Raw genomic sequence first — 26331 nt, 5'->3', positions numbered from 1 at the left:
CACTGCCTCACTATTTACAGAAAAGTCTGCCAGTAATGTCTGAGGGAAACTCCAAAAAAATCCAGCACCACCATTTGTTGCCCCACCTCTGCAGTGTTTACAGAAATTAATATTCCATGCATGGCATGCTTCCCGCATTTTATATGTGTTTAGTCCATTGCCTTAACCGTGTTAAATGCATAATGCACAAGATTAGTCCATTTCCAGCACCTCTGGGTTGGGGGAGTTTGGATTTTATAAAAAAGAATCTCTATCTCTTGATGAATCTGGGGCCATAGTCTAAGACTAATTGTTATTCAGTTGGTAACGCCACATCAAAACTGTTCCACTTTATTATTCTCCTGAGCATTGTGCCCAATTCTCAGGTCTAGTGATTTCAGAAAACTGATCTGTTTCTGGAGCAAACTCTTGGGCAAGCATCACTCCACATGCCCCACACATTTCATGCCCAATAATCCCAAGCTTGTTGAATAAATTGTTTTGAAGGGAAAAATAAATAGATAAATAACAGCAGTATGGAGGTTTCAAGTCAGTGCAAACTGCTTGCATCAGTTAAAGATGCCCATATTCTGGTTTTACAAGCAAGGTAATTTATATTATTTTTCTTTTACTACTTTATTAATCCCCGTGGGGCAATTTTTTCTCTGCATTTAACCCATCCTACCTGTGTAGCTAGGAGCAGTGGGCAGCTGCCGTGCAGCACCCGGGGACCAACTCCAGTTGTCTTACCATGCCTCAGTCAAGGGCACAGACATGAGTACTAACCCTAACATGCATGTCTTTTTGATGGTGGGGGAAACCGGAGCACCCAGAGATAATGCACCGCAAACACCGGGAGACCATGCAAACTCCACACAAAGGACAACTTGGGCTGATCCTCAAGATTGGACAATCCCGGGGTTCGAACCCAGGACCTTCCTGCTGTGAGGCAACAGTGCTAACCACTGAGCCACCGTACCGCCCATTTTTCATCTCTTTGATCAATGGAAGCACACTGTTTCTGGTACCTTTGTACTTCAGGTCATCTTGTTTTGTTTTTTTGTTTTGTTTTTCAGCCTCTCCTCATCAGTGAGGGTAGCTCTGGTTGTGGAGGTTGGGGGTTGGAAGGAGAAAGGAGAAGGGAGGGCAGGAAGGGAGGAGCGGAGTTTGTTTTGACAAGGAAAAAGGGGTAACATAGTCTGTAGTCTCAGTCATCCTGGGGTTTAATGGTCAAGGTTCAAGTTAAAGTATTGGCCTGGAGGGTCAGGTTAGAGGTCCAAAGTTTTCAGGGTGTTAGGTTGTATGGAACACCAGTCATGGTCTGGGTGGAGCTGGGTGATGGTGCGCTTTAGATGCCAGGTTAGTTGGTCTCTTTGCCCTGGGCTCTGGTCACTGTCTTGATGGAGCTCAGAGTTCGAACCAGGTCTTCCTGTTGGCTTGAACCTCATCGAGAGCCAGACCCAAGTGGTGCTCCAGGTGAATTTTACACTGAATTTTACACTCCGCCTAATCCAGTGAATTTTACACTCCGCCTCCACAAGTTGTAGTTTGGTCTGTGCCAATTCCAGCTCCATTTCTCTCAGCTGGTTCTTTAGACCCTCCTTTTCCTCATCCGTCTCCTCAGGGCCACCGGGAGGTGCACTGCTAACTGTGGCCCGCACATGGCCCTCTTTGTTGAAAAGGCTGCTGCACTTTTCACAGTCCTCTACCTTAAGCCCAATTTATGCTCAAAATGTCCGCTAGCTTGTCTGCTAGCCGACATAAGAAAATGTGTCATGTACACGACAGCCCTGGGAGACACAAAAAGTGTCTCTCACGACATCAAAATTGTCGAGAGACATCTGTCTGCTCGCCGACATTTGGTGTATAATTTGGGCCTTAAACCTTAGTTTCTACAGTTCTCCCCGGCTGGCCGTCGTTTGTTTCTCCAGATGTTCACTCAGTTGGGAGCAGATCTGTTTTTATTCTCTAATAATAGAGACCTTCTTCTTAATCTTGGACTCGGACTTGTCCAGCTCCCGTCTGCACATCTCCTTCAACTGTGCAGATTCTTCCTCCAGCCGTCTATTCTCATCCTCCGAGTCCACCAGCTCCTGTTTAGTAATCAGCAGTTCCTTGCTCAGAGCATCTGCTTTTTCTTCAGCGTTGTTGAGGTCTTTGCACAGGATGATTTGCTGCTGACCAGTTCTTGAGCCAGGTCGTAATTTTTCTTCTCCAGCTGCATGTTCGCCTCCTGCAGGCGACGATTCTCTCGCTCATCTCTCTCAATGGGGGCCTCTTGCTGCTCCCTCATGGTGTGATACTCCTTTTCAAACTACTTTAGCTTATTCTGGCTAATCTTCATGCTGCACGCCATCTCCATCAGCTTCTTTGCATTCTCTTCAGAACGGTACCATTTAGGGACTGGAATGCGGAAAAACCTGAGCACTCCCTTGAAATCAGTTTGGATCAGATCATCTTTAGATGTCGTCAGAAGCGCCAGAGCTACATTGAAGATTACGCTAATACCCTCATACAGCAGCAGGTCGAAGATGTGGAAGACCATGTAGAGGGGGAACTTGGCTGTGAAGAGTGTGAGGAACCACTGGGATGCATACATGTGAGCCTCCAGGCCAACGTTCAGAAAATTGGTGTACAGATCTGGGATACACTCCTGCATGAGCTTTCAAGTTGGAAGAACTTGCAGTGCAGCTCTTCAAAGTTTTGCTTGAAGAGGTCCCTGAGCCCATAGTCATGATCTTGACCAGCATGCTGAAGGCCTGCTCTTCTGGCATGTGCAGCAGCAGCATAGCAGCCAAGAAGGATTGTCCCTGGCAATAACCAATCTCCTCATCATATACAGTGTAGGCCTTGCAAATCTTGTGTATGGAGTCCTGTCCATCTCCTCCAGTGTCTTTGAAGTAGTCATGAGCTGGAAATGTCCTGTTGAGACCCCTTGGTGATAAGGGTATGATACTCCTCAACCTGGTGTTCATTATTATGGCAGCCAGCCAAAAGTTGCCACACCTCTCCACGAAGTGCCTCAGGAACACCGCTGTGCACCAAAGCTGGAAGCTGCCTTGGACACACTGATAGGTTTAGATGCCACTTAGACAGCAAATCTCCCTAGGTCTCAAGGATCTTTTCTGCACACTCCTTGGAAACGTCACCTGACCCACTCAGTAATGGCTCATCATTATCTTCCTCTTCATCATCCTCAGGTGGTGAGGGAATCATGGCACTAGGCCCAGTTGGCAGGATGCCAGGGCTAACGGTAGTCTTCCTCTTCTCTCTCTCCGTCTCACTTTCTAAATTCACCACCTCATAGAGTGTGTCTGAGGCAGGACTCTTGCGGTCTTTACACTCCATCTGCCGTAGTTTAAGATAGAAGGTCTCAGTGTAACTTTGCTTGCTGAAAGGCCAGTACAGCCTGACATTTGGAGAGCAGACTCGGACCCTGGTCTCTAGCAGGAAACAAACAGGCTCCTCTACTTCTGTAATCAACAGGTCCACCGCCGTCGTCATATACATGAACTTATCTTTAGGTGTCTCCTCATTGACAGCATGGAACTGAGGTGTATTTGGGTTCCAACTTCCTGTGATAATATAGGACTTCCCATCTGAGCTCTTCCCCATTGACTCCAGGTCTAGAAGGTGCATGTCGCTGTTCTTAACATTTTTCCCTGGGCTCAGGAGACCAAAACCTCTCTTGATTGCCAGTTCCTTATTAGAGGTCTGTTGAACATAAATGACAATTTTCTTGTCCATTCCTGCACGTAGCTTGAAGCTCTGCTTGTCTTTGTCTTTTGCCACAGCACTGGAGGTGCCTTTGCTATCATCCTCCTTGATCACGCAGCTGACAGTGAAGGTGAACAAGTCACTGTCAGGGATCAGAGGAGGAGCCTGTTCAGACGACAACACAGCCTTCTTAGCTGACTAATGCTATGGCAAAGCTGTACAGTATCCTACTAACCACTTCTTGGCTTTGGCAGCGGAATACATGAATTCTGAAGATCTTGGCATTGTAGTGGCTCTTGGTAAAGGCGAAGCAGTCACTCTCTGGTGTGCCATCATGACCCCGCACACAGAACAGGATCTTATAGATAGGATAGTTGGCAATCTCTGTACTGGTGTGAGGGTCAAGCAACCTCACAGTGCCTTCAGAGATGCCTGGCACAGACAGTGTGATGTCCAGGGGGAGTTGGCACTGCCCTCTGAGAATACTCCTCATATGGAGGGCCTCCACCTCACTGCAGGGGGCATTGACAGAGGCAAAACCCAGATACGTCAGCTGGCTTGATTTACTGACTGATAAATTGACTGTAACCGCAGTTCAAAAGTCTCTGGTAAGCTTTCTATTTTTATTTTTCAAAACAAAGTTAAAGTAGTTATGCTGGAAAATAATACACATTGACTGCATATTGCCACATCCATTCTCTTTAATTAGGTCTTCATACATTTGCTTGATTGCTGTCAGTGACCCAGGGCAAAAAAAAAAATATGTTGTAGAAATTGCAGGAAAGTAGATGGACAAAAACAAAAACAAAAAAAACAATCAGTTCAATTTAATAATTTGTTTCATGCAGTTTAAACCTTAATGTGTTGAAAAATAAGTGTGCTGCATAAATTGAAATATCTATTCTGTTTTGTTTATGTACTTCTATCTTTTTTTAACATTAATCAAACTTTAGTTTTTATTTTTCACTCAGATAAAAATGTGACAATAAAAAGGACAAAACACTAAAAAAGGAGTTACCTAACTTTCTTTCCAGTCAAAGCCAACCAACCAAGCAACCAAGCAACCAACCAGCCAAACAAAGCAATAAATAAATATAATAAAAGCATCCCATACAAAGAAGAGTGAAAAATAAAATACTTTTTAATTATCAAATCTAGTCAGTTTTTATGTGGTGTCTCGAAGATAGGACCTCTTTTGTTGCATGTAGCTATGGTACACAAATTGCCTTTTATCTTCTCAGCTGTTTTGAGCCTAAGTCAACCTACCAGGTGTGAGGTCCATGTTGTTCTTGTCATTACAGCCCTGAAGGGAATCCAGCGTACGGGTGACTTGGCTTGCAAAGTCTTCGCCTCCGTTCATACACTCCCGCTGCAGATGGTGGCGAAGGTCGGTGATGTCATACTCGTACCTGCAGTTTAATTGGGAGTTCAGTTTGCAGTGATTCAAGTTGAGTCATTCAGGGAGACATTTAAAGCTGCCACTGAGTTTTACACTGATTATTTTCCAGTCTCCATTTAATTCTGATGCCTCTATATGACTGACATAACCAAATAAGAGCATAAGAGAGAAGATTAGATATTGCATTATCATGATTCCAAATGCTTGTCACCATTGATCAGATTCCGTGAAATTAGACATATTACCTCATCCCTGTATGCCTTGCAAATACTTGTTTTTACAAAATAACATCAGATTTCTCACTCTTCTTTTTGGAAAAAAAAATACAGCATCTGGGTGAATGTAGATCTTTGCAACAAGAAGCATTGCCAAGGCAAAATGAAGTCACTCATCCAAGAAACACAACTGTTTTTGTCCACAGGGGTGCACAAAGTCAACAATAAACCTAAAACTCCTCATGTTGCAGCTTTAAATAAATGATCTCAACCTGTTTAAATAGAGCTAACTCATCAATGTAACTTTTAAATCTTCTGGTTTTCTTTGTGGAGTACTTGTTTACTGAGTTGTGAAACAGGGAGTATAGACAAAATCTTGACCAATATATGCCTTAAATTTCACATTTCGCATAAACACTTACATAGGACTGGGATGGTTATTTATGAAAAAAAAATCACTGATCATCGATCGCTGTGACATAAATCTGATTCTTCTTGGTTACTGTGTAAGTTCATTTTCAGGGTATTACAGAAGCAGAATGACTGTTAAACAGTTATATTTGTCATGTGGTCCTCCCCTTACCCCCGCTCGTACCCGTCCAAGATGGGTGTCTCTCGGATGCTGAGGGTGCCACTGGAGTTGGGCCCTTGGCCCCGAGAGTTCCTCAGGCTCTCTCGGGCCTGGCCGCCCATCAGCACTGATGGGATGTAGTGGATCTCATTAGCGGCCTCAGCGCTGGCACTCTTCTGGGGTTGAGGGACGCGACGGCGCTTGCACCAGCGCCTGCGGGTGTAGAGGATGAGGACCAGGCACAGGATGGACAGCAACAAAGCAATCATACCACCCTGAGTATAGCAGTGATTGGGGAACACAGAGATGATAAAGGGAATAAAGAGAGATGGAGAGATAGAGGCAGAGAAACAAAGAGAGGGTGGAGGAAGGCAAGGGTAGAGTTAATGAAAGAGAGCACATACCAAAGCCAGGGCTAAGACACTCACAAGTAATCTGAAAAGAAGGTATAGATGATATAAATATAATTAGATTTAGCACGAAACTTCAATGTAATTTTCAACTAATGATATGTCTGTATCTGACCATAAAGCTGTCATTTTCAAAGTCCCACTATAGCTCGCAATTCTTAGTCACTATCCTAAAACATGCTCTCACATTCTCAATGCTGGCTCTGCAATTAAATTCTATGATGCTTTTAATTCATCATCCTTTAATCCCTCTTTATCCCCCCTCAATCCAGATGCACTGTTAAAATCATTCAATAATCAGTGCCTATCCATCCTCGACCAAATTGTATTGTTTTAAACTAGGAAACAAAAATCAAATAACCTCCCCTGGCTGAATGATCTCACTCGTGCCCTTAGAAGACTCCGTAGAAAATCAGAACGACAATTGAAGGTCAACAAGTCCGAGTTAGTACGTAACACCCTTAAAAACCAAATTTTAATTTACCAGAGGGCAGTTATGTGAGATCAACGAACTTCTCTTAACTAATATCAACAAATAACCACAATCCTAAAGTCTTCTTTAGGGTAATTGTTCTGTTATTAATGGTCCCTCCACTTCTTTTTGAACCTAATGTTTTGTTGTCCGAAAAATTTCTCACTCATTCTTTAAATAAGGTGGAGAATATCAGGTCCCAAATCCAGTCAGGCTCTTTCTTGCATTCATTCCATTCCCCATGTTAATTCTGCCTCTTTTACCGAGTTTCAAATAATTACAATTTCAGTGTTAAGAGTACAATCACCAATATGAGCTCCTCCTGCATCTTAGATATCATTCCCACTAAGCAGCTAAAGGAGGTATTTTCAACTATCAGCCCCGTTATTCTGCAAATTCTTAATAATTCTCTGGCCTCTGGTTCCTTTCCAGACAGTTTTAGGCATGCCATTGTTCTCCCATTGCTGAAGAAACCTCATTTAGATCCCCTGTCCATAAGAAACTACAGACCAATCTCCAAATTGTATTTCTATCTAAGGTTCTAGAGAGAATAGTCTTCTCAACTGATTTCTTTTATGAACACTAATAGTGTTTTTAACAGTTTCCAGTCTGGTTTTAGAGCACTTCATAGTACCAAGACAGCTCTAGTTAAGGTCACTAATGACCTACTCCTGACTGCAGAAAGAGGTGATTACTCGATTTTAGTTCTTTTAGACTTAAGTCCTGCATCTGACACAGTCAATCACAACAACCTCTTAGATTGCTTAGAGACTTGAGTTGGCATCAAAACCTCAGCTCTTAGTTTATTACGCTCTTACCTCACCAACAGAACTTTTCCTGTTGTTCTGGGTACCTCTACCTCCTGATGGCTCAGTTGAGTTGTGGTGACTTTCAAGGCTCAATTCTTGGCCCCATTCTCTTTTCAATCAATCAATTAATTAATCAATCAATCAATGAAGTTACATTTTATATAGTGCTTTTCCAGCTACAACAGCCACTCAAATCGCTTTACAATTAATTAAAAGCATTTTTCTATATACATGCCCCCCCTTAACCATGTCATTCAAAATCATGATGTGCTTTACCATTTTTTTACGCTGAAGACAATCAGTTATACATGCCACTAAAACCCCAAAATCATAGCTCCCTAGCAAATATCACATCTTGCCTCTCTGATATTAAATCCTGGATGTCCAAAAAAATTCTCAAATTTAATGATGATAAGTCTGAGGTCATTCTGTATGGTTGCAAAAATTCCATAATCCCTTTGGTTACTAATTGGTGGTCTGTCAGGTAGTCTTAAGCAGGCTGCTAGGAATATTGCAGTAATATTAAATGCTAACCTTGGTTTTGATAATCAAATCAAACATGTTGTTCAGTCATGCTTTCTCCAGCTCAAGCTAATCTCCAAAATTAAGTCATTTTTATCAATTGCCAATCTGCAAAAAGTTGTACATACTTTTATCTATTCTAGGCTTGATTATTGTAATGCACCTTATTCTGGTATCAGCAAGGACTCCCCCCATCATCTGCAGTTGGTACAAAACACTGCTGCTTGGCTCATTACCAGGACAAAGAGGCATGACCATATCATTCCTGTTCTTGCCTTCTTACACTGGCTCCGTTACATTTCGAAGTGATTTTTAAGTTTTATTGCTCACTTTTAAGGCTTTAAATAGTCATGCGCCTCCATACATTTCTGATTTATTGACCTAGTATATGCCCTCTTGACCATTAAGATCTGCAGATGAAGCCCTGCTAGTTATTCTTAGGTCTCGATTTGTTACAAAGGGTGATTGGGCTTTTGTTGTAAGAGCCCCCACACTATGGAACGCTCTTCCTGTCAAGAAAAGACAAACCAAGTCTCTAGCATCTTTTAAATCTTGTCTTAAAACTTTTATTTTTATGAAAGCTTTTACGAATGTTTGATATTTGTTTTTATTTATTTATACTGTTTTATTTTTACTCTTACTTGTCTGGTCTTACTCTTATTTTTGCTTTGTCGGGTTTTATTTCTTTGTAAAGCACTTTGTAACATTGTTTTAGAAAATTGCTATATAAATAGTTTTATATATATATAGTATGTGTGTGTGTGTGCACGGTGGCACAGTGGTTAGCGCAATTGCCTCACAGCAAGAAGGTATTGGGTTCGAGCCCCGGGGTAGTCTAACCTTGGGGTCGTACCGGGTCATCCTCTGTGTGGAGTTTGCATGTTCTCCCCGTGTCTGTGTGGGTTTCCTACGGGTGTTCTGGTTTCCTCCCACAGTCGAAAGACATGTAGGTCAGGTGAATCGGCCATACTAAATTGTCTCTAAATGTGAATGTGAGTGTGTTGGCCCTGTGATCGACTGGTGGTCTGTACAGTGTGTCTCTCCCTGCCGCCCAGTGACTGCTGGGATAGGCCCCAGCATCCCATGACCCTGGTTGGGATAAGCGGCTTGGATAATGGATGGATATATATCAGATTCAGAATCATCTTTATTTGGCCATGTATGTTTGGACATATACATGTAATTTGACTCCGGTTTAGTGGCTCTCAATGTATTTACGTAGAATAACAGCACAACAATCTCCAGGAATATATACAACAAATGCCTATATACCAGTGAAACAGGAAGGCAATAGTGCAATGGTGCAGAGTGCAAAGACGCTGGAATAACTATGTTAGCAGGTTACTTTTATATATGAGGTAGGTGGATATGACAGAATATGCATGTATATGTACAATATACAGTATAAACAATGTGCTTAGATTTATTATGACAATTTTAAGTGTGACAGCCAGTGGACCGAAACTGTTCTACTGCTTGGTTGTTCTTTTTTTTTTGGATTTTCCCCCTTTTTCGCCCCAATTGTACCTGGCCAATCGACCTGCTCTCTGAGCCATCCTGGATGCTGCTCCACCCCCTCTGCCGAGCCGCAGAGGGCTACACACTACCACATGCTTCCTCCAATACATGTGGAGTCACCAGCCACTTCCTTTCACCTGACAGAGATGAGTTTTCGCCAGGGAGACATAGCGCATGGGGGGATCATGTCATTCCCCCCAGCCCCCCCCCCCGAACAGGCACCCTGACCGACCAGAGGAGGTGCTCGTGAAGTGACCAGGACACATCTACCCACATTCGGCTTCCCACCTGCAGACACAGTCAACTGTGTCTTTAGGGACGCCCAACCAAGCTGGAGGTATCATGGGGATTCAAACCAGTGATCCCCATGTTGGAAGGCAATGGAATAGACCGCTATGCTACCCGGATGCCCTGTGTCTGGTTGTTTTGGCATACAATTCTCTGTAGTACCTACCAGACAGGAGAAGTTAGAACAGGTTGTGACCAGGGTGTGATGGGTCTGCAGGGATGTTGCCTGCCCATTTTCTGACTCTGGAAATGTATAATTGCTGAATGGAGGGCAAGTTGGCACCAGTGATCTTCTCTGCTGTCATGAGCATCTTTTGTAGTCTGTCCCTGTCCTGTTTGGTGGCTGATCCAAACCAGACAATGATGGATGTGCAGAGAACAGACTGGATTATTGCAGAGTAGAACTGAATCAGCAGTTCCTGAGGCAGGTTGCACTTCCTGAGCTGACAGAGAAAGCACATCCTCTGCTGGGCCTTTTTGATGATTGTATCTGTGTTGGACACGCACCTTAGGTCCTAGGAGATTGTGGATCCCAGAAATCTGTAGGTTTTCACAACAGATCCCATGCTGTTGAGTATGGTGGGGGGGGGCAGTGTTGGGGGGGGGCTCCTTCTGAAGTCCACTGTCATCGCCACAGTTTTGAGCATCAGCCCCAAGATGTTATGACCATACCAGAGGGCCAGCTGTTCAACCTCACATCTGTATGCAGACTCATCACTGTCCAGGATTAGGCTGATGATCATTGTGTCGTCTGCAAACTTCAGGAGTTTAACAAATGTGTCACATGAGAATCAGTCATTTGTGTAGAGGGAGAAGAGAAGAGGGGAGAGCACACATCCTAGTGTGCTGATTGTCCAAGAGCTGGTTGCAATTTTCCCCAGCCTCACTTGGTGTCCCCTGTCTGTCAAGAAGTTTTTGATCCACTGACAGGTGGGGTCTGTACAGTGAGCTGGGTGAGTTTGGATGCGAAGATGTCTAGGATGATGATGTTGAATGCTGAGTTAAGTCCACAAACAGGACCATTGCGTATGTCCCTTGGGAGTCGCGTGTCGCAAGATGTAGTGCCGTCCCATGTTGACTACATCCTCTACTGACCTGTTTGCCCAGAGGACAAACTGCTGGGGGTCCAGTAGGGGGCCTGTGATGTCCTTCAGGTGGGTCAACACCAGTCTCTCAAAGGATTTCATGACCACAGACGTCAGGTTGATGGGCTGTAATCATTTAATCCTGAGATACAGGGTTTCTTGGGGACCGGAATAATAGTGGAGCTTTTGAAGCAGGAGGGGACTTCACACAGCTCTAGTGATCTGTAGAAGATCAGTGTGAAGATGGGGGCCAGCTGGTCACCACAGACTTTCAGACAGGAGGGAGACACGCTGTCTGGGCCTGATGCCTTCCTGAATTTCTGTCTCTGGAAGAGCTGACACACATCCTCTTCCCAGATCCTGAGTGCAGGTGGGGTCAGTGGGGGAGGGGGAGGGGCTGGCAGGTTTTTTTTTGGCTTTTTGGTTTAGCTACTTTGATCTCCTTTGTCGATGTGTTTCTGGCTTGATTGTACTGGAGCCTATCTCCTCTCCTGTAAGCCTATTCCTTGGTCTGATGAAGCTGCTTGAGTTTTGCTGTGAACTAGGGCTTATTGTTATTGAAGTTGCAGAAGGTTTTGGTGGGCACACACATCCTTACAAACACTGATGAAAGATGTCACAATGTCAGTGAGTTTATACAGCTCTGTAGATGAAGCCTCAAAAACACTCCAATCAGTGCAGTGAAAGCAGGCCTGACATTCCAGTTTTGACTCACTGGTCCATCTCCTCACAGTTTTAAACACAGGGTTTGCAGTTTTTAGTTTCTGCCTGTAAGTTGGGAGAGGATGAAACAGACAGTGATCAGATAATCCCAAGGCTGCACAGGGGACAGAGTGACAGGCGTCCTTTAATATTGTGTAGCAATGATCCAGTATGTTTTTGTCCCTGGTGGGACACTTAACGTGCTGTCTGTATTTTGGCAGTTCATGGCCAAAGTTTACTCTGTTGAAATCCCCAAGGATAATGAGAAGGGATTCTGGGTGTTTGTGCTCCGTGTTCATTATCTAGTCAACCAGGTGTGGTAATGCCTCACCAACACAGGCCTGGGGTGGAATATAGACACCAGCCAGAATAAATGATGAAAACTCCCATGGTGAATAAAATGGTTTACAGTCAATGAAAATGGTCTCTAAGTGAGGGCTGCATTATTTCTTTACACTGTGACATCTATACGCCAACCTTTGTTTAAAAAGAAGCAGATTCCAGCTCCCCATTAGCTCTGTTTCACGGTCCGCACGGAGGCGTTGGAAGTGCAGCAGATGGAGTGAGCTGTCTGGTATATGCTCACCAAGCCAGGTTTCAGTGAGGTACAGAGCAGCAGATCTAGAAAACTCCATGTTTGTTCCGTTGAGGACCAGCGGTTTGTCCATCTTGTTAGCCAGAGAGCGAACATTCACCAGGTGGATTAATGTGAGTGCAGTTTGAAATCTCTGCTGTCGCAGTTTAACGAGCACTCCGGCTCACTTCCAAAATCATCAGCTTCGGGGAAGCCCATACAGAGCTGCTGCTTCTCCAACTAAGAGCTTGGTAAAACTTTCCAGTTCAACGAATAATGGTAAAAAAGATTTACCAGTGGATAGTCGAAGGTTTAGAAGTTCTTCCCTGCTGAATGTGATCAGAGAATGAGTGCTGGAAACTAAACAAATAAGCAAAGACAGAAAAAGTACTAGAGAGTGCAGAACCACGGCTGCTGTAATTTTTCTAGCACTTTGAGTACTTTTCTAGTACCATATATATAGCTTTTTGTCCCGCCTTTGGTCATGTCATTCGAATGGTAAAGGAAATTATCTTATTGATCAGACCATTGTGAGAGGGAAAAAAGCTGGAAAGGGTCATATCAATTTAGTTCTGACTAGTAGTTTGTATTAAAGTCTAACTTTTTCCTTAAACTTGAATTATTTGCTCATTATTTATACTGATTTGTTCCACTTTTCCAATCCCCGTCTTTGACAACTTTAAGATATTTTGAGGTTCACCACAAGTATTGTTTCCTAAAATGAAATTGTCCAAATCTCCAGAGCCTCGGTGACAGTCTAGTATAATATAATTAGTTCTCTCCGGCCTAACATTCAATTTGAAAAGGAGGTGCAGACGCTTAAAAACTGAACTGTTGGTGGAAACTGAATCAGAATCACACATGCTATTCAGTCTGCAGAATATCAAAAACATTTGTGAGAAAGTCAAGGTGAAAGCAATCATTTACAAGGTGCAGCATTAATATGCCAATAGGGGGGGGCCCTATATTTACACTGTAGGTCTTTATCCCCGATTCAGATTTTTTGAATTCGATCTTTTCTTTGATATTTACATCGCGCAACCTGTATTTAGACTGTTTTTACACTATCATGCATCTTATGTGACATGCTCACAGCGACACGTGACCTTGGAAAAGCAATGTAGGTGACAGATGCCAAACATGATCTCAAAGTGAGCTGATGTTTATTCTAAAAGGCTTTGAGGGCGTGACCGCAGAGAAGAGCTGTCGGATAAATTTCTTCACCTGTATTTCTCCGCCAATTTCCTCCATATCCGTTGCGACACCTGTAGATTTTTATCTTATAATACGCATGGAAACGGACTGGTGAAAATAACCACCTTTTTAATGCAATCACACACACACACACACACACACACACACACACACACACACACACACACACACACATTGGACAGATGGGCACACCTACATTAACCATAATTCCCTGAGCAAATTGTTTTAAGGGTCAAAAAATAAAACGTGTTTTTTTCTTACATTAGGTAGTCTTTAAGTGAATAATTAATCTTTCTGTGATCTGGATAACCCTTTATTGAAATAGAAATTCTAAAAGCTTTCTCCAATACACAAAATCAATGTTTGGAAATTGAACACTACCTAATGAGACAAAACTCAAATCTATAAATTAAGCACAGAACAATTATCATGAACCAACGATATCAAATGGGCTGTCATATTTTAAGATAGGGACGTGCAGTCAGCCTCATGAGTTAATATACGTACACACAGCATATAATGGCATGTGGCTGTATGAGTGGTGGGACTTCTGTACACTGGTTTGTTGATGCCCAATGGCTGGAAAACACTGTGAAGGGACACCTCTGCAATAATTGTTCCCATCATCTTTCTCAACACAGCACCCTTTTCACCAGCTTATTCCAATCAGGAGCTCACCCGCGGGTGCCGAGTATGATGTCAACAAGTCATTTCTGGGAGCAAAAAACAGCATTTAAAATCAGGTCAGATGTTGGCAATCGGAATTTTATCACACATTGGTACCAGATACAAAGCAGCAAAATAGGCCTGGTGTATCCGATTTCACAAAATTAGTTACCATGCGTTTCCTCTGCTGTTTACAATATGAGCAATTACATCTAATCTTTGTCAGATGTGTAGAAAACAAATAGAATCAGGTTGCAACCCTGTGGTAGTGTAAATGTAGCCAAAGAGAAACAAATCTCAATCAGCCCAAAAATTACAAAATAACCCCATTTAAACAACAAAATACTCTTAACCCAGGTATGTGGAGATGCCCCATTTCATCTGTAGCTTCTCGTCACCTGAGAGGAATAGTAGACCACCTCTGAAATCCTTTTTTATGCTGTTTTAGACAAATATTTCCAAAAGTGGATGCAGCAGAATCTGTTCATTTCATAATATGAAGTCATGATAATAAAATTGGGGGTTGGAACCTATCCCAGCATGCATTGGGCAGAAGGTAGGAAAACAACCTAAACAAGGGGACCAGTCTATTGCAGAGTCAACACACATACTATAATCCCCTTTTCCAGATATAGGGCCAGTGATGGTGCTGGTGCTGGGCTGAGGAACTGGCAATTGTTTTTACTAACCACCCTGAAATTGGTTTGAGAAGTGAACAGTTATGTAATTGGACGTGGGGGTTACCTAGCATGAAATAGAAGTCAGTGAGTAATTAGCTTTGGTATTAATTTTGGTCATTTTTCTTTCAGTCGAACCGTAAAACTCTTTCTTCTCTGTTTTTATGGTAATAACAACAACAACAGTAATAATAATAGTACATTTTATCTGTACAGTGCTTTTACGGGTAGGAAAAAATAAGTGTATACTTCCTCCTACTCCTTTTCCAACATGTAACAAATAATCTGATGCATACGGAGATTTGTTCACTGAGTTTGATGTGTGGATTTGTTGATCCCTTCAGATTATCGACAATGGCTTATCTTTATGTTATAGCCTGCTTATTTACATGTTCGAAATGAACCATCATTCATACAGTGCTTTTCCACGTACTCAAATATGCTTTACACATGTTAAAATAAACATAAAAGCAACACAGCAAATGAATAACACACACAACATTAGTCACACATTAAAAGCAATTCTGAAGAGGTGACTTTTGATTAATAATTTGAATATGGACCAACTGATGCAGTGTCTGATGTGCTTGGGGAGGGTGTTTCAGAGGGAGGGGGCAGCTATGGAGAAGGCTAGGTCACGTTGGGAGAGCGAAAGCTGTGGTAAGGAGTATGGCAGTGGAGCAGGTTAGCAAGGTAGGAGGGGGCCTGGTTATGGAGGGCTTTGTGTGTGAGGAGCATTTTGAATTGGATCCGTTGTGGGACAGGGAGCCAGCGGAGGTTCTGGAGGACAGGGGTGATGTGATCATGGGAGCAGGAGTGGGTGAGCAGGCGAGCAGGAGAGTTGTAACTGAGTTTGTTTAGGACTTGGAATGATGAACCGTAGAGATTGTTGTTTCAGTAGTCAATTTTGGATGTGATGAAGGCACAGATCCAAGTTTCGGCAGCTGAGAAGGAGAGTGATGGGCGGAGATGAGCCATGTTATTTAGGTGGAAAAAGCAGTTCTGGTGATTTGGTTGATGTGGTGTTAAAAGGACAGGTTGTTGTCAAAAACGATTCCAAGGTTGTGGATGTGCAGGGAGGGGGACAGAGTGGAGTTATTGATAGTGAGGCAGAAGTTGCGAGTGGTTTTGGTAAGGGATTTGAAACTGATGATGATCATATCAGATTACTCACAATTTAGTTTGAGGAAGTTGCCTTTTATCTATGATTTAATTTCAGTGAGACAGTAGGTCAGACTGGAGCTAGTTGTAGTGGGGATAGATTTAGTGGAAATGTAGAGCTGGATGTCATCGGCGTAACGGTGGAAGTGGAGACCATGACAATGTATGATGTTACCAAGGGGGAGCATGTAAAGGATGAACAGGAGAGGATCAAGCACCGAATCCTGGGGGAATAGTGAAGGAGGCAGAGTTGTTGATGCTGATGAACTGTTGTCTGTTTGTGAGATATGATTTTAGCCAGGAGAGGACAGTACCGGTGATGTTGAGTGAGGATTCGATGTGTGAGGGAAGAATGGTGTGGTTGATGGTGTCAAAAGCTGCAGTGAAGTCGAGGGGAATGAGAATGCTGAGAGTCTGTAAAGAGGAGGAGGTTGTTTGTGACTTTAAGGAGGGCTGGTTCTGTGCTGTGTTGTGAGTGGAAACCTGATTGAAATGGTTTCGAACAGGTCATTGGAGATGAGGTAAACTTTGAGTTGGGAGGCGACAACACGTTCTGACAGAAAGGGGAGATTGGGGATAGGCCGGAAATTGCTCATGATATCAGGGTTGAGTGCAGGTTTTTTGAGGGTGGGGGTGACAGCAGCCAGTTTAAGTGCATGGGAGACTTAACCAGAGCTAAAGGAGGAGTTAATAATTTCTGTAAAGAGATAGCTGGGAGACAGTCCTTAACAAGATTGGATGGAATGGGACCCAGAACACAAGTGTAGCTCCTCATTCCTACCATAAAGTTGGACAGCTACATTGGGGACACAGGGGAGAACTTTAACAGAGGCAGATTGGTGAGGGGGGAGTCAGGTTGCTGTAGATGGTGTCAATTTTAGATTGGAAAAATGAAAGGAAAGAGTTGCACTTGTTAACAGTGAAAGAATTGGAGGAATTGTCACTGGGTTTGAGAGCGTTGTTTATTGTGGAAAAGACAGCCTTGGGGTTGGTGGAGCCAGTGTATAAGGTATGGGTAGTAGGTGGACCGGGCTGTGATAAGAGCGTCTTTGTATTGTTGAAGGTTATCCGAGTACACTTGGAGATGCACTGTTAAACCAGTTTGCTTGCAAAGTCTTTCGAGCTGGAGGTTACAGGATTTCATTTGACAAGAGTTCAGCGGTATACAAGGGAGCTGAGTGTGTGAATGAGACTACACACACACACATATATATATATATATATATATAGTCTCATTCAAACACTCCCTCTCTCTCTCTATTATTAACAGCTGATGAGTGTGCGATGCATGAAACAAGCTTGTACTGCTATGTATTAAAAGTTTTTTTTCCTACATCTATATTAATATTCCACTCATTTGTTTTGCACTTTTATCAACACCATTGCCGGTTTCCGGAAAAAAAATGCTATCTATCTATCTATCTATCTATCTATATATGTATGTGTGTGTGTGTGTGTGTGTGTGTGTGTGTGTGTGTGTATGTGTGTGTATGTGTGTGTATATATATATATATATATATATATATGTGTGTGTGTGTATATATGTATATATGTATATATGTGCAGAAAACCCACGCAACGGTGCTTAGAATGAACCCAGGACCCTCTTGGCCGTGAGGAAACAGCACTAAACACTAAAAAACCAGGACACCCTAGACCACATCAAAATACAAATATGTCTTGATTTTGAAATACATGTAATTTAAAGGTAAAATATTGAACCTTAACTCTATCTGTCAGAAACAAGAAAAACACCATTGAGTTTTCCTCTGGTAATTGTTCTTAAAGTGGTCCAACCCCATGACTTTGTGTGTATCGCTGATAAGTAAAAATAAAATCTATCTAAAATAGTATTTGATCCAAATTGAATATTTTATCCCAAAAACCAATTTTTTAAAATATATATATAAAAACATGTTGGTATTTCTCTAGCGTGATAGTGATGACTTTAATGATGAAAAATAAATCATTTGTTTATTGCACCAGGAGCACTCTGCAGCACTTTGTGATCTTTTTTTAAATTAAAAATGCATTACAAACAAAATGTGTTATCATCATTTCAGACTTAAAATGAGGCCTTAATTACACTTTGATATGTATGTATGCCTACAAACAAACTCATGGTGTGTATCTATGTGTTTGTGGGACTTAAATGTAGGCCTATGAATTGGTGCGAACTATATATGCCTTTTTTCTAGACTCGTGAGCATTATTTACAGGGTCAAAAAGTGTCTGGGAACCACTGCTTTAGAGACACAGGCTTTGTCTAACACCATGTCCATTCAGTTCTGCCTGGCCGCCCTTGAGAAATAGACTTAACCAGCCACTGCAGTGAAAGGAAAAGGTGTTGAGGCATTAATCTGGGTGAGGGTGATGTGTGGAAACCAAAGTTGTCATTTTAATCCAGTCTCCAGTCTAGCAAATTATGTAAATAAACAAGAATATGAAAAAAAAACATTTATCAGCAATTGAAAAAAGAAATCATATTCCACATAGAACTAGAGGAGTGCATTCAGAGTGCAGATCTCCACCAGCCGTATGTATCTTCGCTTCTACGGTGTTCCAACTTATTGATAAACCCTTTTTCACCTACCAGGAAAAGGGAATTACACGCATAAGCAGACAGAAAAATCCGTGTTTTTCCTGCCTTTCTATGACTTTTGCGACGCGCCCAATCAATTGAACAGGAAATATGGAGAAAAAAGTTGTTAACATGCAGTGCACAAGCTAAAAATTCTCCATTCCATCCATTATCCAAGCCACTTATCCCAATTGGGGTCGCGGGATGCTGGAGCCTATCCCAGCAGTCATTGGGTGGCAGGCGGGGAGACACGCTGGACAGGCCGCCAGTCCATCACAGGGCTAAAAAATCTACCGAACAAAAACGTTTTGCCTGTCAGCCTTGTGGATGTGCAGCCTCCTTGGCAGACCCTCACATGAATGTGACCAAGTCAGACATGAATGGCATTCAATAAAAAGCAATGAAACAACAGTAAAACAAGATGTCAAATGTGTTTAACTGTCGCGATTTTCATGATATGAAATTAATCAAGGCGAATGGCTGCACTGCGGATTGATTTTCATTCATAAAATGGTAAGAACACATAGCTCAGCCATGGGAGCTGTTTTATTGTAGCTACTGAGATTATTTCTAGCTGTGACTGTAATTAATCCTATTCTTGAAATTGTATTTTTCTAACAGAGTTTTGACATTGGAGACTATGGCACTTCCGTGTGGTGGTGAGGTGAAAAAGGCCAATTGTTTTTGGTTCATCTAGTGTTTCTCCAGTTCTCCTGTGCTGAGATCAGCAGCAAATTATTTGCTGGCTTGCGAAATACGATCGACAGCTCGTTTAATTTCAGGAATCACACCCGAATATATATAATGTTTTGGTTTTGACACTGTCGCTGGGCGATCTGCCTCAACCGTAGATGTGAGTTGCGCATGCGCACGGCTGACTCAGATTGGGCAGCGGCAGAAAGAGAAAGCAGCATTGGTCGAGCGAACTAGAGAGTGAATGATGAGAAAGTGATGATAGCGAGAACAAGCACTTTTCGAAGGTTTTGAATCACCGCAACCATGAGAAGTTCTTTCTCATACAGTCATAACTGTGCACAAAATATTTTAGGCTGACAGGTCTAGTAGTTTGCTGGATTAGCCACGGAAAGATACACACACACATGCACGCACGCATGAACAAATGCAATATCCCCTCCTGGCTACTGCCTGGTGGAGATAATAAGATTTCACTAAAGAGGAGGGGGGGGGGCTTTCGTTGCTTGCATTAATTTTAACTGGCAAAAGTAAAGATAATTTGCATAAAACGTTTGCCTTATCTGCATACTGAAGGACATTAACAAATGATACCATGATGTGAGCCACTTTTGCAAAAAAAAAAATCTGTATTCAGTGGTAAAAAAGGAGGCCAGAGTAATATAGTTTTGCATTGATTCAATTTACAATACTTTTCAAAGTCACTGATGAAGTCCTCTTCCAACTCAAATAAAAGATCTGTTAAGCAATTACTGCATAATTTATTTCTAAAAGAACAGTTCTTTCCCCCTCTTCCATTTCTTTTTTTTTTTTTTTGACTGAGGACTTACCAAACACAAACTCTGGAAAACTGCACATGATACTACATTCCCAGTTAGGGTGCATACATTTCAATGCAGCCCTTTAATCTCTTGGTATCTAGGCATACTGCATTTATTAAATTCATGAATGTTATTTGTTTATATTGTCTCATCTTTTTATGTCCAAAAAACTATTAGAAAAATTGACGTATCTCTGTGTGATAAGACCCTTGTTAGATAAAGTGAAGGGTACATAAAATTCAATCAATGTTTAACTTCAGAGTATAAATATGACAATTATAGATTTATGTCAAGTGCTCCTCTGCCTAAACAAGAAAAAGAGGTCCAATGTCAACCACTTTAAATGGTTTTTAATCAAATCTACCTCAATGAAATCAAACCCATCAACTTACATTAGTGCCCATGCATAGCAAGGGCTAAAACTGAGGGTACGGGAGAACTGTTTAACATCGGACATTACTTTGAATCAAATTGAGGACTAAGTGGACTGTCTCCTCTTATAGAGCCAATAAAACCAAACCACACATCAAAGCATGCCAGCACTCCAGCCCCATAATCCACTTACTAACGGATGGGGATGATGTTATAATGGCATCAGTGCTCTTTATGACTTATAATCCTGTCGTGTAAGTCCAGAATGGAGGAGGGTTGGCATGTTATTTTTGAAGCCGACAGAAGAGGCATGGTATTAGAGCCGAGCTATCAATCTGTCAGTTATTCCCTACATACAAGATATGAAGATCTGGGGGGGCATAAAGATGATTTGACAACTACAACAGGGCAAAAAGAAGTTTCTTGAACCAGGATCAAATGGCATGTATTTACAGCCGATGGGACACTGCGATCATACACATGGACGGATTAATGCACGGGCCGATGGGGCCCGGGCCCCAGGGCCCCGCCCTTCTGGGGGCCTCCAAGATTAGTGAAATTACGTCCTCTGAAATCCACCCAATGATTACCCCTTCTATAAATAATCATTACTAGAGGTAATGTCGATTACCAGGGTTTATATAAGACATGATTTCACTAGAATTCTCAATCATGGTGGCAAAATATTGTAACGTGCATGGATAAGAAGACACGCTGGCCACTGGCTGGCGAGTCTGACCCTTTAGCCGAGTGGTTAGCGATGTCTATTGCGGTGCGGGCGATTCGGGTTCGCTTCCCGGCTGCGGCAGTTCCTGTGGTTGCGTTGGCCCCCGAATTCGCTACAATATTTTTTTTCCAATTGTATGCCAAAAATATTCCTGTATTATTTCAAATATGGATTCATTAGCACCAATGTACAATTTAATGTTACAGGCTACACATACAAACAAAAACAAAAATCATTAGGGTGATTCAAGGGTGATGCAGGACCCATCCGCTTTGCGTCGGGGTCCTACATCACCCTGTCGGGGTTTATTTCGTAATAATAACTGGCTCACTGTACATTATCCCTTACATATTCAATGCATTCTGGGAGGTAACGTTAACGTGACATTTGCGCGCCTTAGCAGTTAGTGCTAGTGACGGGTGAAATAATAATAATAATAACAACAACAATAATAATAATAATAATACTAATGTAACGTTTTGTAGGTCCTTTAATAATATCACATGCGTTGCGTTGTTTCCGGTGATTACTGTAAGTCACATGACCGGGCCCCAGATTGGTTTAATCCGTCCCTGATCATACAAAGTACGAAGTCAAGACGTGTTCTTGCTCATGATGTTTAAGCTGAATCAATATGAAAGGAGATAAACGTGAGAGAATTGTACTGCATCACCTCATGCGTTTGAAAGCAACAACCACACATCTCATTTATACAGCTGAGGTAAATTATGTAATACCCACAGTGAAATTAAATGATTCTGTGAGATCTGCATGCTCTATAACTACCACTATCACAAGTTCATGATCCAGAGCAGATTCTGACATTGAACAAGTGTGAAAGTCAAAAACCCATTTCACACATGTTGCATGAGGGGTTTTCAGCAGGAAGTGGTTATTAATGTCCGCATATAAAATCGTTTAATTCACCTTGGAATGTTTCCTAAAAAACTAATATTGCATGAAGCCCTTACACCCTCCTTGTTAGCTGAGCATTTCAATCTTTGTGTTTTGAAGCATAACCATTTGAACATTTCCCGTTAAACTCTAGTAACTCAAAAACAAATGAACAAGTGAGCTTTGTAAATCAGATGAATCAAGCTTAATCAACAGTACAGCACTTAACACGAGTTTGTTGAGCATTTAAATGGTGTGCAGCATCCAGCGCCATCTTGTCCTCAGTTGAGAGATTTCATATATCTTTGACAATAATAGAGTCTCTAGTCTAGTTTTGCCTCTGCAGAGACTTTTAGATATTTTTTTGGCAGCAGTGTTTGTCTACTCCATAATGTTGGCTTTCCTGACACTATAATCCTTACATGGGACAGCTGTGCCAAAAAACACCAGCTTTCAGATGGTGCTTCTGCCCAAGACACACATATAGGAACAGAAAGGAATCTGCACAGCTGGAGTGTAGACTGTCATTTCCGTTCTAACACAATCAGTGACTTTATTCCATCTGAGGCTAGCTACGCTAATGTGTTTCGACAATAAGAAGCATTGGATAAAATATCCAACCAATGGTAACTGTTAATATCATCATACAGAGGACGATCACTTTGAGCACTGCAGGGTTAACCATGCAAAAACAGCCAATTAATTGTGTTCCTTTCTTATTTGCTTTATATCAAACTCAATTAAAATCCCTTATTTATTTAGGATTTAAGCAGCTGCATGCGCATAAATATATTTCATATTCTGAATATGTCATGGCATGAATGCTTAGCTGGTTCCAACTTTTATTGTGCAAGGTTTTGTCTGTATAAACCCAGAAGTAATTTTTACACTTGTTCAGGTGTAACTAATTCATTTTGCTAGCAACCGATGGAAGGTTGAAATATGCCATGTTTCAGTGCATGGCTTTCCAGACATGAAAAAATTAGAAATTAACAGGAGAAAGCATTCAAAAGCACATTACATTTAGGGTAGATGGCTCAAAGCCGCTTGTGGAAATACGGGAATAATTAAGTTCATAAGCTCAATCAAGAGATATTGTCGAAGTCTGTACAAATAATATGCTTATTTTTTTTGGAGAAGTGAACCATACATGTTACCTTTGTATAAGGAGCATAATCTTTTTCGCTGCAACTCAGCCAAATGTCCTTTCATGAGTAAATCTAGTTTAATTTCCAAGGTGAGGCGTTGTTTCTCAATTTACATTTGAACTGTTAATCATTTCATAACCCGCTCCATATAAAATTAATATGAGACATTAAATATGACTAACTTGCCTTCATCCCTTCAACTTGGTATGTGCACACTGCAATACCATGACTTTTATATTAACAGTAAAGCCTGGAGTGCAGGAACTTTTGTCTCCATTAATGTGAGTGTCATTGCATGTCTCCTATTCGAATGGGCATCATCAGAACAGGAGACATCTTCACTTTAAGATAAAATGACTGACAAAATGGCATTCTAAGAATATATATATATATATATATAACAATATTTTATATAACAATATATATATATATAAGAATATAAGGTGTAGTAAAACACTAGGCCCTTTATAAATACTATGTCCAAAGGAAGGAAAATGTGTGTGTGTGTGTGTGTGTGTGTGTGTGGGGGGGGGGGGCTGTGATGGTCTGATGGCCTGTCCAGGGTGTCTCCCCGCCTGCCACCAAATGGCTGCTGGGATAGGCTGCAGCATCCCCGCAACCCTGACAGCAGGACAAGCGGTTTGGATAATGGATGAATGGATGGAAGGAGAAACTAAGATGATGTTGTAGCATACTGTTAGAGAATTGTAAAAACTGCATCCTCCTTTCCTTCTAAATTGTTTTTCGTTCTTCCCACTCCTTCAATCACGCTTGTCCATATAAAAATTAGATTGACAAGGCGTAAACCAGACAAAAGAATTTTTTTTTTAAAAAAAAACAGAAAAAATGAATTTATCCTCAACCGATTTCATGGTCTGACAAACAATTTAGCCATACTCAAAGGACATTTTAGATGACAACTTCAGCTTACAGAAACAGGAGCAAGTCAAGACATGAAATACCTTTGGACTTGACATATTGCCTCACTGATACTATCCTGGATCTAAAATGGATTCCCTTTTTATTTTCTTTCTTAAAGGTTAGCCTTGTGTTATTTCTGCTCTATTAGATAGTAAAGGTTGAGGTGCTAAATGAAAGGTCAGCCCATCTGAGGTTATGAGTCCAACAATCGGACATATACCCCGAAATGTTGTGAATACGTTTAGACTATATTTGCTTCAACATGCTGCGGTTACAGCCAGCTCGGTTTATAGGGATGTGTCGGACATCCAAGTATTCTGAGTTTTAAATCCTTCACACTCAAATCCCACTTTAAGATAATGACAAAAGTTTAAGAAGCAGGTTCAACGTTAATATCCTCTAATTATCAAATGATTATTATTGATTCATTGTATACTTTATGTAATTTAGCCTTCTGTCGTCATCACCAAAGATAAACTAGGATCACAGACAAACCAGCTGTCTCAGTTTCGTGTGTGGATTACATGATCGATGTTGTCAACATGCTTTAAGTTTAATCATATGGTTGATGAAGCCTTCTAGCTGGCTATTGTCACAACAGACCTCTTAAATGTGCCGTGTTCATGCAGAGATAAGGGATTCTGGATCCAACCCGGTTTTAATCCAATGTAAAAACGTATTGGGGCTACAAAATAATTGTCTTTAACGATGTCCAACACTAATATTGATTCTTCTTGCTTTTGAGGATTGCACTGTTATGAATTTCTATTTTGATTCAGGTGGATTTTGATTAATTGCTAGCATTGTTAGCTTAGCATAAGCTTTTACCCCCCCCCCATAATGGTTAATGAAGACTAAATTGAAAAAAAAATAGAATAAAATAAAATATGGAAAAACAAAAACAGTATGAAAAACCAAGAAATAATAAAAATAAAACTTATTGACAAGCTTATTTACAGTTGGTAAAACTTCTCTACCATGATTAGAGGGGACTGGAAAGGACAGACCAGACAAGCGGCATATTAGCCGAAAGTGCGCTCACGTAGCCTGATGACGCAACATCCACTTCATTGTTGTTAACGAAAAAAAATACGCAAAAATTCACTAACATGTTAAAATATGTAATAACCTCATCATATGTCATTTCTACCTATATTGCTCAATATAATTCAAAAGTAGAATGATCAGCAAACAGGACTCAAAAACCCTCTTCATAAATGTATGTGGATGTAGTCCGAGAGCTCCAGACTGACGACAACACTTTAGAGAGCAACATGCCCTTTGAAAGGGGCACATGTGTGGTGGCAGGGTGCAAGCATGCAACCTTTTCCCTGAGTATTTTCATTAAGTACAAGTATACACACTGCGGTCATCTTTTAATTTGCTTAAAACAGACCGACTGAAACAAAAAGGACTTACATGGCATCATTTGCTGCCGCCATCTTCAGACAACATAAGGTGTTGACAGACTCAACTGCTCCTCACCTCTTGGGTTGAGTGGGCACAGTGAGGGGTGTTTTCACACTGCTGAACCAAAACAAACTCTTGTACCTCAAGGGCTTTCACACAGCTGAGACAAACCAAATTGGGCCATATTGTGCCTTGCTTCTCAAGCAGTGCACCCTACAGTACAGAGGACAGAGCCACTTGTAAAGCAGTTATCTGGGCCATGGTTTTATTGTTCAAACTGACTTCATTTATCAGACTTATGAGCGTAAATGTGGATATGGGCAAATCTAGTTTTTTTGTGTGCGTGCTGGTAAGTTCATTAACTTTGACTGGTTTGCAGGAATCATTTTGAGGTTACGCAATGATTTCCATTTGACTAAAAGTTGTATTATTTAGATGCTGAGAAAAAAGTGCATTTCCATCATGAGAGTTACAAAAATGCCACGTTTCTAAAAAAACAAAAATGGCAATGAAGGAAGGAAGGTGAGTTTCAAAAATAGTTAGTATTCACATAGGGTGGGGTGTGTCAGGTGCTTGGCCATATTTTTGGATTTGCAAAAGATGACAATATACAGTAACTCATAGTCTGAGAGAATTGACATGAATTGGTTAAAACGTTAAAGGGAAACATAAATAACATTCTCACCCGTTTGCAAAACCAACACAAAATGGAGAATAACGGATTTAGTGAGGAAAACTTTAGATTAGCAAGAATAACTCCTGCAATGGCAACAATGAGAAACGA

At 41.4% G+C, this 26331-nt stretch overlaps 1 protein-coding gene and 1 pseudogene across 1 annotated transcript in view; both read right to left on the bottom strand.

The window, feature by feature from the left end:
* The window catches only part of astn1 (astrotactin 1), a 552260-nt gene that overhangs the window by 426122 nt on the left and 99807 nt on the right, over positions 1 to 26331 (bottom strand). Inside the window, exons 3-4 of the mRNA XM_056292697.1 lie at positions 5906 to 6156; positions 4963 to 5105 (exon numbers count right to left, since the gene is read on the bottom strand). Of these exons, the coding sequence (XP_056148672.1) occupies positions 4963 to 5105; positions 5906 to 6156 (394 nt within the window). The remainder of the gene's footprint in view (positions 1 to 4962; positions 5106 to 5905; positions 6157 to 26331) is intronic.
* Positions 1340 to 4417, bottom strand: LOC130123845 (rab GTPase-activating protein 1-like; annotated as a pseudogene).

Source organism: Lampris incognitus, chromosome 14, assembly GCF_029633865.1.
Source record: "Lampris incognitus isolate fLamInc1 chromosome 14, fLamInc1.hap2, whole genome shotgun sequence".
Lineage (NCBI taxonomy): Eukaryota > Metazoa > Chordata > Actinopteri > Lampriformes > Lampridae > Lampris > Lampris incognitus.
This window is presented reverse-complemented; position numbering and strand designations above follow the sequence as displayed.